The 13,718-nt window shown below is 40.4% G+C and overlaps 1 protein-coding gene and 1 pseudogene across 1 annotated transcript in view; one reads left to right on the top strand and one right to left on the bottom strand.

Annotated features, from left to right (window-relative positions):
- The window catches only part of Maoa (amine oxidase [flavin-containing] A), a 70,043-nt gene extending 60,202 nt beyond the window's left edge, over positions 1 to 9,841 (bottom strand). The window contains exon 1 of the mRNA XM_006976875.4: positions 8,409 to 9,841. Within this exon, the coding sequence (XP_006976937.4) occupies positions 8,409 to 9,639 (1,231 nt within the window). The 5' untranslated portion in view covers positions 9,640 to 9,841. The remainder of the gene's footprint in view (positions 1 to 8,408) is intronic.
- LOC102920302 (uncharacterized) lies at positions 9,667 to 12,812 on the top strand (annotated as a pseudogene).
- Positions 12,813 to 13,718: the final 906 nt, after the last annotated feature.

The following is a 13,718-nucleotide window of genomic DNA, read 5'->3' on the forward strand; positions in this document are numbered from 1 at the left end:
TCCAAACTCAGGTCCTCAAGCTTGTAGAGAAAACATTTTACCCAAGAGCCATTTCCCTAGCATCTTCTTTTGGGTGATGAACCAGTCTCACTCTGAAGTTCAGACTGATCTGGAACTCACTATTTAGTACAGGCTGAATTCCACTTGAGATAATTATCTTGCCTCAGCTTTCTATGAGCTAGAATTAGAAATGTAAGCTACCATACTCAGCTTTCAGGGGTATATTTTGTCCAAAACGTTAAGAATCCCTGATCACAACTGTTTAATCTCTATACAGTATCCTAAATTCACTATTTTTAAAGTATATAGGGTTGTGTGGGCTAGAGAGATGGCTCAGAGGTTAAGAGAACTTGTTGCTGTTGCAGAAGAATTGGGTTCATTTCCCAGCACCTACATGGTGATTCAAAACCATCCATAACTCCAATTCCAAGGGAATCTCCTGTTATCTTCTGGCCTCCTCAAGCATCAGGCATACACACAGTACACATACACAAAGTAAATGCAAGCAAAAACACTCTTACACATAAAATAAAATAAATATATCTAAAATGTACAAAGAGAAATAAAGTATCTATGTACTGGCTAGATGGTTCAGTTAGTAAAGGCAGTTACTGCACAGGCCTGGTGATCTGTGCTCAATTCCCGAACCCACATAAAGGTAGAAGGAAAGAAGAGCACATGTGTGCTGTAGCGCTTGCACATACACACACACACACACACACACACACACACACACACACACACACACACCATACAGGCAATAATAATAAACATTTAAAGGCAAATATGTTTGTCACATGAGAGTTCCCAAACCTAATACCTCACATTTTTCAATGTAACTGTCCATGATGCAATAGCAGTATAATACAGTCACATGTGTAAATTACTGTCAGATAACAGCTACTAGGTTTTAGTGCATCAATCCTCCAAGTAAGTAATAACAGTTAATACAGATCCATGGATAAGCCTTCAAAGCAAACTAGTGAGATAGGAAATTCAAATGGACTATCCTGAAAGTAAGTATTTTTAAGGATCAAAGGTCTAGTTAGATCACTGAGAATTCTGGGATATTTGATAATTCACTGCATTTTTGAGCTTCTATTTTGGCCCTTTTGAAATCTTATAAGCAGTTACTAAGACCCTCAGACATGGTTAATATGTAATTAACTCTCAAAGTTAAGAGCCTTGTTTAACCTCTTATCGACACTCTTGTCTTGCTCAAATACCGTTAATAGGTGGAGCTTTGTTTACTTTGGCCTACCAACTGGAAAAGGGCTTTTAACTCAGAAAAGCCGTGGGGAAATGTGGATATATATCTGTTAAGAGATCTGGGTGCTAATTTAAGCTACTACAGGGTGTCAGTATAAAAGATAAAGCAAACCAATTCCAAAATACAGCATGGAAGAAAATAGTGCTAAGGAATGGTGCAAAAGTAAATCCAAAGATGAAAACCTTAATGAAGCTAATTAATTACCAAGAAAAGAAAATACTGAAATGTATAGATGATATACCAGGTTACATGTAATTCAACATCTTTTTTTTTTCTCTTGAGATAGGATCTCATGTATCCCACAATGGCTTCAAACATACTATGTGATGAATATGACCCTGAACTTCTGATCCTCCTGCTTCCACTTCCTGAGTAGAATTACAAGTGTATAACACCATGTCAGGTTAATGCAGTGCTGGAGACCAACCCAGGCTTGATGCATGTTGGCAAGAACTCTATCAACTGAGCTACATCCCTTGCCCCCCATCCTTTTTTTCAGTACTGGGACTTGAATTCACAGCTTTGCCTATACCAGGGATGTGTGTACTCTACCACTGAGCTATATTCTCATTTAATCTTACCACTAAATAACAAAACCACAATTAAAAGACTTTAAATTTCTCTAATTCACAATGCTAGGTGACAATATAACAAGGATAGTGTAACCTAAAGGAAAACAAAAATTGCTGTTTATAATTATGCATTTGCCACAATCAAGAGGGAAATAGCTTAACACTCAACTTGTCTGAAATGCTCACAACATTTAGAAAATATTTGTTTCAATCTTTAAAAAAAACCTTAGTATGAAATCCATGCATCTCAAACATGCATGTGCATTCACTCACTAGGCAAAACTTAAAAAGTATATACACTACTAAATCATAGGATTGAACACTTTTGCAAATTCCTGTATGTGAAAGAAAGCTACAGTATGTCCTCACTATTTCTGGCAACTGCTGAATCCAAATACTGCAAAATTTTTCATGTTAAAAGATCTCTCCACCACAACTGCACAGATTATGGGGTAAAATTTCATCAATAATGCATTATAACATTCCTTTTCTTCATACTTGGTCTCTGTGGTCCATATAATTAGATTATACTTAGATTTATTCTTAAAAAACATTTATCACATTAGCTGAGAGTTATATACAAATTCAAATCAATTAGCACTGATTAAATGTTAAAACTGCCCATTCAATGTCAGATCCATCCGAATGTTCATTTGACCATTTAAAAAAAGATTTTTAATCAGAATTCAAATAAATTTAATTCTTGTATCATTGTTTAAAAACAACAAAATAGTTTATACAATAGAATGAAAGTATTCTGGTGTGCTTTTAATGAAAAAAAATCAAATTAAAGAAAAGAAGTATCCTGAAAGGCACATAATCCTCATGCTCACTGAACCTCAGAGTATACAATAACTAAGCTATCAAAAACCAATACTCTCTTTTAAAATGGAAGCTTTTATTTAATCACTGCAAAACCATACAGTATGTGCTACCAAGTTTTGGGTTCAAATGTTTAAAATGATCCTCATAGAAATGATTCTTATAGATGATGTATTTCAGAAAAGGGGAAACTATATTATGTAGAACTCAATGCATTAGTCATTCTTCTTACAAAATGACCTTTCTGTCTTAGATCATGAGAAAATTCAATCCCTGCTAGTACCAGGTTCTGGGCAGCTAGTGCTCCCAATTGTAGTAGAGCTTGGCTCACAGATAAAAAAAATGTGTATATTGAGAGCTCTTTCTACATGACACTTGGTATTTGCTTGAAAACAAACAAAAAACATTTTATTTTTTCAAAAAAAAACACAAGAACCATTCAGCACTATGACTAAGGTATTTTCATTAAATACATGCTAACCTTTCACAGTTCAGAAGTACAAAACTCATAGGCAGACATGGCACACTGAATCCTTCAAGTTGCTCCCAGAATCATATTCCTAGAGATATAAAGAGAAGCTATTTCCCTCCCCTGGTATTTCTGTCATGAGTTTAAATTAAGTACTACTTGGTGTCTGGCATATAGCCTCATGACCCTAAACCAATGCTCCTCTGGTGTCTACTGTTCGGGATGTCTTTTTTTAATTGTCTTATCCCTATCTATTATAATAAATCATACTTCCGTCTCAAAGTCTCAGTACTTTGTTCATATTCATAACATTAATATTTGTCTCATTATAATCATGTTGATTATTTGCCTACTATTAATTATAAGAAGAGAAGGACGATTTCTGGCAGGGATGCTAGTTATCTTTATATCCCTCTATCCCTGTGATCTACCTACTGCTCAGCATATAGTAGAAGCTCTAAAATGTCTGAATAGGTTCAGGAGTCAGGGCTCTTGAGTTGCTTAGAGGAATAGAGTGCTCCCCCTTCCCTAACTGTATTCAGAGCTATAGTTAGATTAAAAACTAAGGAGATGCTTCCAGGAGGATTACAATTGTAGGTGATTGAGCTAGATTGCCTGATCTAAAGCTCTGAGATTCCAAAAGCCCTATGAAGAATGCATATTGTCCTAAGAAGGTGGCCTTTTTCTGTTTCTTACTTCACTCTCTAAAAAGAACCATTTCAGAAATTTCTTGAATAATGACAAACATTTTTTTTTGTCCTTTATTCAATCTGTGACAGTTACGGCTAAGAACTAGCATCTAAAGTCAGAGAGTGATACATTGTCCTTAAAAATAAAATTGAGAAGTAAGAATCAGAAAATAAATGTATCTTGTTAAACATAGATTAAAATCTCCTTAAGAAGGGAGAAAAATCAATGGGAGTCAGGGTGATCATCCAGATATTGCAGGGCAGATAGAATGCACTGTCAGAAGCACTTCTATGTTAAGATGAAAACACGGAAGACATAAAGGGACAAAATAAACAGACTAGCACTATGACAAAAGGCACTAAATCTCACATTCATATTGAGGAAAAGTGGGTAATACTATTTGTCCAACAAAGTGAAGCCAGATGATTGACAGTGTAGATTAGGTCTTGAGACACTGGTAATATGAAACCACTAAAGAACTTGAGTAGAAAGGTGAAAAAAAGTGGTTAAAGTAAATCAATCAAGCCTGGGAGAATACTGCATGCAGGGTGGATGTGAAGAGAGAGTAATTATTGTAAAGCAATGCCATTGGGAAGGTATTATAACTCAGGTAACCTTCAGGAGTCAAGAGTCTGCCCTGGAGATGGGGGCATGAACACGATAACCGAGGAAGCAGAAGAGGAGTCAGTCCAGCTCAAAGGACCTGAGGATGTAACTCGGTATAGAAGTATGTGCTTGACATATGTGAAGCCTGGCACGTCAAAAAAATTAGTAGGGAGGTGTAAAAGATAAAAGAAAAGGACATGAGTGGGGGATGTAGCTCATTTGGTAGTGTTTACCTAGTGTTCATGAAGCCCTGGGTTCCACTGCTAGTAATGCATGAAAACAAAATTGGGTATGGTGGCACAAACCTGTAATCCTAGCACTCAGGAAGTAGAGGCAAGAGGATCAAAAGACCAAGATCATGCTTGGCTACAATGACTTCAAATTCAGTCTGGATTATGTAAGACCCTGTCTCAGAAATAAATAAATAAAATAAAACATAGAAAAGGATGTATCATAAATGATGGAGAAGATGATATCCAAGAAAAGAGGTAAGGAACCGAGGAATCTGCAGTATATAACTGCAAAATATCCATGAAAAGATAAGCCATGGCATATAAGTTTAGAGAAAAAAAAAAGATTTGATTTAAAGACTTGAGAGCGTTCTATAACTAAGGGAACACTGGAGCAATAGAATGAGAAAGAAGTACAGCAGAGTCTCAAGGTGACTTCAAAAAATGGAAAAGATATGATTAATAGATGATAAAACTTCACTATTCAATAGTATCATAGAAAACAGAGTTTCAAAAGGTTATAGATTATGGATTATAAGCAGGGCTGTTTCCCCTCACAAGTACTAACACAGGATAAAAACATTAATTAGATGGGTGGACAGAAAATAGGGTATTATGGTTGTTATAAATGTTCTATCTTATGTTTTCAATGACAAAATAGAAATATTATTATTCTTTGTACAAAGATAAAGCTTTCTAAATGTGAATCAGTTCTCAGCAATGCCATTTAGAATATGTCCTCTTCTGGGAGCTACATTATAAGCATAACATGGCAAAAGCTAATTATCGACCATAGATTATAGTTGCATAAGTAGCATGGTAAAAATAGTAAGTCCTAACAGGGAAGTTTTAAGGAATATTCCAAAGTATTTAAAACTGCCACAGAGCTGCTCTTCTTTGAGAAACCTAGACCTATGTTTTGGGGTGTATCTTAGCTTCCTTCCAGATTGTCACTGTCCCTTAACCCTTGTGCTTAAAATCTATGTTAATAACATTACTGTAAAAAATTCTTCCAACTCAGCTTCAATAAATAAAAAAATGTGATGTTTCCAAAAACCTGGGAGATAGAAACAGGAGCATCAAGAGTTCATGGCAGCTTCAACTACAGACAAATGTGAAATGTGAGGCCAGCCTGGACTATATCAGACCTGTGTCAAAAAAAGAAACAAAGAGACTATATCATAGGATTCATACCATGGGATATAACCAAGCCTACATAAAGAAACGTGTTGTGAGTTCACAAGAATGCTCTCACCCATTCAGGAAACATACAGCCTGAATCTAATACCTGAGTCAGACATCCACATCTATGTTAGTACTAAAACATTTTGGATGACAACACAGAAAAGAATGTTTCTGGTCAGTTTGGCTCCTAAAATCTCTCAGATCTGACTAGTAGAAATGACACTAAGGGAAATTAAGTCCTTTTTTCCAATGTTGCTGATGAACTGAAAGTTCGTGTTTGGAATAAGTAAGCATATTGAGCAAAAAAAAAATGTTCTTTATATCCCCCAAAGAAATGAACTAATTAGTAATTCCCAAGAATAGGTACAATTTTTTTGTGGGGCTTCATATAATTTGGATGCTTTCTTTAAGAAATAAGAAATCAATACACCAGGTATGGTAGCAATCAAGCATTTGGAAGGGAAAGCAGGGAGATTAGAAGCTCAAAGCCATTCTAGATACACAGGGATTTCAAGTCCAGCCTATGTTACATGAGTCCCTGTCTCAATCCAGCACCATCACAAAACAAAAGAAGAAAGCAAAATTGTAACATGACTCAGTATGAAGCTGGTAATTTACTTAGAATGAGATCATAAGGGACCTGAAGTCTTAAGGTTCATCAGTTACATGCTAAATACACTTTTGTTGATGACTAAATATTAACAGTCAGATGTGAAAAAGGAGAAAGAATAAGCAATTAGACAAAAGAAAAACAAAAGACAAGGCTTGGGATACAGCTCACTTGATAGAGTGCTTGCCTACCACACATAAAACCCTGGGGTTGATCCTCAGCATTCATAAAGCAGGCATGCTATCCCACATCTGACTTGGTATTTGGATGCTAGAAAATCAGAAATCCAAGTTCATCCTTGGCTACATATTAAGTTGGATGCCATTCTGAGATACATGAGACATTGTCTCATAAAAATTTTAAAAAGTCAGGCTGGAGAGAGAGTTCAGCTGCTAATGGCTAGACTCACCACCAAATATCAAAAAAAATATAAAAAGACAATGCTTTCTTTAAGGAACACTGGAGACAAACAGGACAAGAATAAAATCCCAGCAAAACAGCAAATGGTGGTATGGTGTTAATCAATTTATACTACATATTATCATATTTATATTTTAGTGCCAACAACAACATTGCTTCTACAGTACTTGCCTAGAAGGACCAGGTTTTTGGAAACACCAATCCACTAACCTGTAGGCACTCAACAAGTGTTTGTTGAAGGAAGGAATGAAAGAAGGAAAGAATGATAAATGCTCCCTTTTCTAATTCTTCACCATGATCTGCTTCCTTCTGATGCATAGCACGAATGCATACTATTGCTGCAACAGTTCATACCAATCTGGTGATTAAGATTGTTTTCCCTGAAGAGGATGAGTCCAAAGCTACCTACATCTAAAATATATAAGCATGTCTATAGTCTACTCAAAGGGGACATATATTAAAATGGATAATTTGGAGCCACCCTATTTACTGCCTCTACTGTCTTTCTCCCTCTAAGTTAGGTCTTGCAGGTGTATCTCTGAAATTATTAGCACCTGAGTGAAAGGAGACATTTCAGTTTGGGCTTCTACCTAGAGCCAAATCATAATTCCTACAATTTTCCAATATGATAATTTAAGTGGCAATTTAATATACAAATATTGAAGAGGTCTCCAGGAAAATAGAGAAAAAGTTTATATACCCCTTACTTGATGAGCCATCCAAGCCAGGGCCTCCAGACAAGGTGCAGGCAGTGTAGCTCTTAGTAAGGGGATACAAGGTACTCCCTGACTTTCCTTTGGGTCCTGCTTTATGAAGAGAGTCCCTTTGGGCAATAAATACTCTACACTTTTATTCAAGTTCTGAAAAAAAACACCAGGAGTAGGTTGAATCTTACAGCTCCTTTAAAAAACAAAAACAAAATTACCTTTTCCTAAAGAATTCTGCCTCCTTATTTTTTACCTACTAAAATTTTCTAAGTGATGGTGCTTTGTAGAAGAGCATAACTGAAATAATCCTACTACTACTTCAACAGTACAGACATCCATTCGCTGATATTCTGTTCAGAAGAAAGGATGTGAAATCAGGGAGGCCAAGCAACCACCTCAAGAATTGCAAGTAAAGGTCTTAAATGGAAGAAAACAGGTCTGCAGCTTCCCAGGGAGGCGATTAGACCTCAGAAGAGTTACTGAAACTCTCAAACCACAGATTCTTGGTTTTGTAAAATAGCAGATGTGTTGCCCACCCATAAGACTGTTGAGGACAGAGGAAACTCATGTAATGTGCTAAATGTAATTGCATAGCAAAAGCTAATTAATCATTAGTATTTAATAGTAGAAGTCAAATTATTTTGCCTCCTCCACCACTGCATACCACCAGCAAAGAAATCAACCCCCATTCCCATCTGGCACGATCGGGGCCCTGCCATAGAAACACTCACATGCAGGAGAAAGACCCTGCTAAACACAAGAACACTAAGTCCCCTACCCCTGGTCAGCCAGGGCCCCTTAAGCTACTGTTAAAGATCCAAACTGACCTGAGATGCCGCCTCCAATCACGACTACGTCGAACATGTGGCCTGTGATATTAGGCTTCTCCAGACTCGTCATGGTTTGGGTGAGATTCTTCGGAGACTTGGGCTTAAAAGGGGGGACCGCCCAGGGTGGAACAGACCCTTGTACCTCCCCCTGCCTGGTGTCCGGGGGCGGAGCCGAACTTTCTACCCATACCCAGGGGGAGCCCGGCCCTGAGGGCGGAGCGGGCCCTTGTGCAAGGGGAGCGCTCAGGGGCGGAGCTGATTCTTGTTGAGATACCCAGGGAGAGCCCTGCACACCGGGCAGGGATGGCTCTTGTAAAGGCACTGGAGGGGCATGGGAAGGAGGAGGTCCTTGCGGCAAACCTCGGGGGTTATACCGTGGGTGTGTTGGGGATGTAGGTACTGGGCTATCGAGCACCCGAGGTCTTTGTACCGGCAGCCCGGAATGGAAATATGGTGCTGAAGGTGATGATGTGGATAACCAGGCAGAAACGGACAGATTGTGCATGGGGGCGTCTTCTATCGACACCCGTGGGGTATTTTCTTGAGGTTCAGGTAGTTCCAACGAAGACACGGACGTGTCACTGTTTGTAGGGTATTCTAGTGGCAATCCCCAGGGGTAGTTAGTCACTGCGGGTAAAGTGGGCTCATCTACCGACCCTCGGGGAGTGCTTATCACTGAGGGAGGGATAGACCCTAGTTCTGACTCTAGGGAAGTGCCAGGCCTAGAAATCATAGAAGACACTTGCCCAGAAATCACCGAGGACCTTTGCTCCAAAGAATGGGATGAATCCGGGATGGATTCTATTACAGATAGGTGCTGGGAGACAGAGCTAAGAATGGAGTAGTCCGAGGGAGGTATGGGGATCTGACCGCTCTGGCTGTGGGCATTTAATTCCGAGGAAGAAGACTTTGAGATGGGGTCATTCCTCTGGCCAGAATCATCATCGAGCTGAGAGAGGTTGGTGGAAATAATGGAACCAACCAGCTCCTGGGTAGACCCGCTCATCGGAGGTGAAGAATGGGGTTGAGAGGCGGTCTGCCACTGAGAGTGGGAGGACTCGTAAGAGCTGCTAGAGATGCTGTCTAGTTGGGGCAGCCCCACAGGGGTCTGGGAAGAGGCAATCCCGGTTTCGGGGGCCCATTCTACCTCACGCCCCCTGCGGCCGCGGCCGCGACCGCGGCCACGCATGCCGCCGCCTGAGGGAAAGGCGGCCTCATTTCCCGACATAATTCTCACAATGGCGGGACGCAGCGAATGGCTGCCTTGAACCCTCCCCTCAGCCCTCCCCTCAACAGCGCTCGGCTTTCCGCGCCCAGCAGTTACCAGTCGCCACCCGGAGGCCCAACCCAAGCGTCCGACCCACTTGGAGGCGGGGAGATGAAGCGGCGGCGCGGCGCGGCTCCGCCTCTCCCGCCAACGCGCGATACTTGTACGCGGTCCTCAGGGGCCGGACGATACCACCGCGAACGGAGCGGGGGGGGGCCGTCGGGGAGCGGAGTCCGCGCGCGCGGAGGCGTCGATTATTGGCCTGCCGCTTTCATGGTTTCTTTTGAGCTAAAGATGTCTGAGCCGAGAGCGGGCTCAGAAAACATAATACGTAAAGGAGAAAAGCCCAAAGGACGAAGTGACGGAACTCTGCCTAGCTCAGTTTGGTCTAGTCCTCTGGTGACGTCACGAGGCGGGCTTTCGGCGCAGCCTCGAACTTTCCTTGGACGGGGTGGGGGAGGGGAGGGCGGCTGCCGGCAAACTGCCTGTCTAAAGGAGCGCGTATTCCTTTTCGGTGGTGTGTTTTCAAGCGAACGTACCTCACCAGAGTCTAAACAGATATGCGAGGAAAATAACTACCACAAATTAAGTGGTACCGAAATTAAAAAAATGAAAGCTAAAAGATGCCTAAGGTGCAAATTAAAAAAAGAAAGAAAGAAAATGTGTGGGGCAATGTAGAGCACAGCAGCCTACGCTTGTAATCCAAGCGTTCTGAGAGGGCTGCTCTGCGATGTGAGTTCAGGCCCTAGGGGCTGGGGCTGGAGGCATGGCTAAGGAGTGAGGGGAGTGGTAGGGAGGCAGGAGAGAATCGAATACTATTCTTCCACAAACACTTCATTATTTATTATCTTTCTAATCATTTTTATTTGTTGACAAGATTTCATACATGTATATAACGTATCTGGATCATATCCACCCCTCCCACTACCTGAGACACCTCTACTATTTATTTAATGTTTTTCTTTTAAAGATGGAGTGTCACTGTACTGATCAAACTGGCCTCAAACTCCTGAGTTCAAGTGATCCTCCTTCCCTTGGCCTCTCTATTAGGGAGGCAAAGCTTCTGGAATTATTTATGTCCATTCATGGGCAGTTCTCTGAGTTTCCATATGTCTACACAGTGAAACACTAAATTAAAATTTTATTGCGTTTATTTTGTGTGTGGGTACATGTGTACCTTGGCCCTCATGTGGAGATCACGGGGAACTTTCTGGAATCTGTTCTCTCCTACCACATTTGGGTCCCAGGGATTTTACTTAGGTCATCAAGTTTGGGAGCAAATGCCTTTACCCACTGAGCCATCTCACTGGCCCCAAAACACCACATTTTAAAAATAAAGGACTCTAATTGGAGTAGTTTTCGGGATACTATCCAATGATAAAATCAAGCTGTGAATATAAACAGCATACTTTTATGCATGTATATTTATATCCTAATGTAAAAAAAAATTTACTTTTCAAGAACTATAAGAAGGATAGACAAATGGACGAGGATGGGATACAAAGGGCAGAGATGAAATATTGCTCTCCTGATTTTTTTTAAAATAGTTCAGCTCTTATAAAGACATCTTCATGGATTTTATGAAATCCTCCAATTCATAAATAGACCTGTATTGGTTGTAAGTCAGTTGAAAGAGATATACAGCAAAAACTACCACTTGCCACCAAGCATTTAGTGCTTTCTTTCCACAAGAATTCTGACAGTAAATCACAAAACAGTCCAAACAACTAAATTGTAGCTATTCTCTCTATTCTTCCAAGTGATAGTTTAGGTCTAAGGGAACAGGATTCACACCAGACAAGTAGGGGATCTAGTGTAGGTTTGCAGCCTTATACCTTAGAGAAGCAAGTATGTTTTATAATAATAATCCCATAGCCTTACTTTCCAGGGCCTGTCACACGAGAAACCAGATTAGCAGTCACCACACTGAAAGAAACCAAAAGTTATGCTTGTATCAATAACTTATAGCTTTTTAGAGTGTCTATCAGTTCAGATACTACTTACCAACCAGAAGGCACATTTTCTGTAAGTAATGTCACCAAATAAAATCGAAATAATTTGAATATTAAAAAGAATTGTAATGGGATCAGAGAGCTAGCTCTCTGTAATTAAAAGAACTTAGTGCCAAGCTTGGCAACCTGAGTTCAATCCCCAGGACACAAATGGTAGAGGAAAGAAGGAACTCCTACAAATTGTCCTCTGACCTTCACATGTGCACTGTGGTATAGGTATGCCCCACCACACATAAGTAAGCAAATGTAATTTAAAAAAAAACAATTGTGAAGCTTGTATAGTGGCATATACCTATAATCCCAGCACTCAGGAGGCTGAAGCAGGAGAATTGTGAATATGACATTAACCTAAACTATATAATGAGTTCTCGAGTTCTAGTCCAGCATGGGCTATAGTGTGAGACCTTATTTCATAACAAAACAAAAAATGATCTTTCGAAGCCGGCACTCCGTCAGGGACCAGCCAAGTTCAGCTTGAGCACCAAGATCGTGAAGTCCAATGGTGAGAAGCCGGACAAGTTCGAGTCTGGCATCTCCCAGGCGCTGCTCGAGCTGGAGATGAACTCCGATCTCAAGGCGCAGCTGTGGGAACTGGCTGGAAAGCTATCATAATTTTTGTACCAGTTCCCCAGCTGAAGTCTTTTCAGAAAATCCAAGTCTGGCTGGTTTGTGAATTGGAGAAAAAGTTCAGTGGGAAGCACGTGGTCTACATTGCTCAGAGGAGGATTCTGCCCAAGCCAACTCGGAAAAGCCGCATGAAAAATAAGCAGAAGCGCCCCAGAAGCCACAGCCTCACTGCAGTGCACGATGCCATCCTCGAGGACTTGGTCTTCCCAAGTGAGATTGTGGGGAAGAGGATCCGCGTGAAACTGGATGGCAGCCGGCTCATAAAGGTTCATTTAGACAAAGCCCAGCAGAACAACGTGGAGCACAAGGTTGAAACTTTTTCTGGTGTGTATAAGAAGCTCCCAGGCAAAGATGTTAATTTTGAATTCCCGGAGTTTCAGTTGTGAAGAAAATGACTGAATAAAGTGTCATTCATAGTAAAAAAAAAAAAAAAAAAAAAAAAAAAAAAAAAAAAAAAAAAAAAAAAAAAAGAAAAGAAAAGAAAAAAAAAGAAAATGGGGCTGGAGAGATGGCTCAGAGGTTAAGAGCACTGCTTGTTCTTCCAAAGGTCCTGAGTTCAATTCCCAGCAACCACATGGTGGCTCACAACCATCTGTAGTGAGATCTGGTGCCCTCTTCTGGCCTGCAGGGGTGTGTGCAGACAGAACACTGTATACATTAAATAAATAAATAAATAAATCTTTAAAAAAAAAAAAAGAAAATGATGATGATTCTTAGTAATAAAAAAAAAATCCCAAAGCCCATTGTGCTACACCAGTGTGTTTCTGCTCTGTATCCCTGTTACAAATACAGAGAAAAGGATTAAAAACGGCAATCCCTGAGCCAGTGAGATGGCTCAGCAGGTAAAAGCTCTTGGCACACAAGCCTAAAAACCTGAATTCAATCCCTGAAGACCATAGTGAAAGGTGAGAAATTGCCTCTGAGAGTTGTCCTCTGATCTCCATAAATGTGTTATGGTATGCAGTCACCAGCACACACACACACACACACACACACACACACATTAATATGAATGAAAATGGGAATCTCTTCTTTGTAGCAGGAATCTTAAAAGTTCTTATTAATAAAATCAAGCCTGAGGCCAGTTATTGGGGTGAAAAGCTGGATGGTCAGAGAAACAGAACTAGCCACAGCTAACCTCACCTGGCCAACTTCTCAGCTGATCTTGTTTCCTCAGGCTGGAAGCCTCTGAGTCCTCATCCAGAGTGAATCTCAGCTGAACTGTGATGCTCCAAAGCTTGAAACCTTAACCAACTAAAAGCTTAACCAGCCAAATGCTTCTAGTTCCTGGCCCTCATGCCTTATATACCTTTCTGCTTTCTACCACCACTCCCTGGGATTAAAGGCTTGCTTTCTGGGATTAAAGGCGTGATGAGTCACCATGCTTGGCTGTATCTTTGA

This window comes from Peromyscus maniculatus, chromosome X (assembly GCF_049852395.1).
Source record: "Peromyscus maniculatus bairdii isolate BWxNUB_F1_BW_parent chromosome X, HU_Pman_BW_mat_3.1, whole genome shotgun sequence".
Taxonomy (NCBI): Eukaryota; Metazoa; Chordata; class Mammalia; order Rodentia; family Cricetidae; genus Peromyscus; species Peromyscus maniculatus.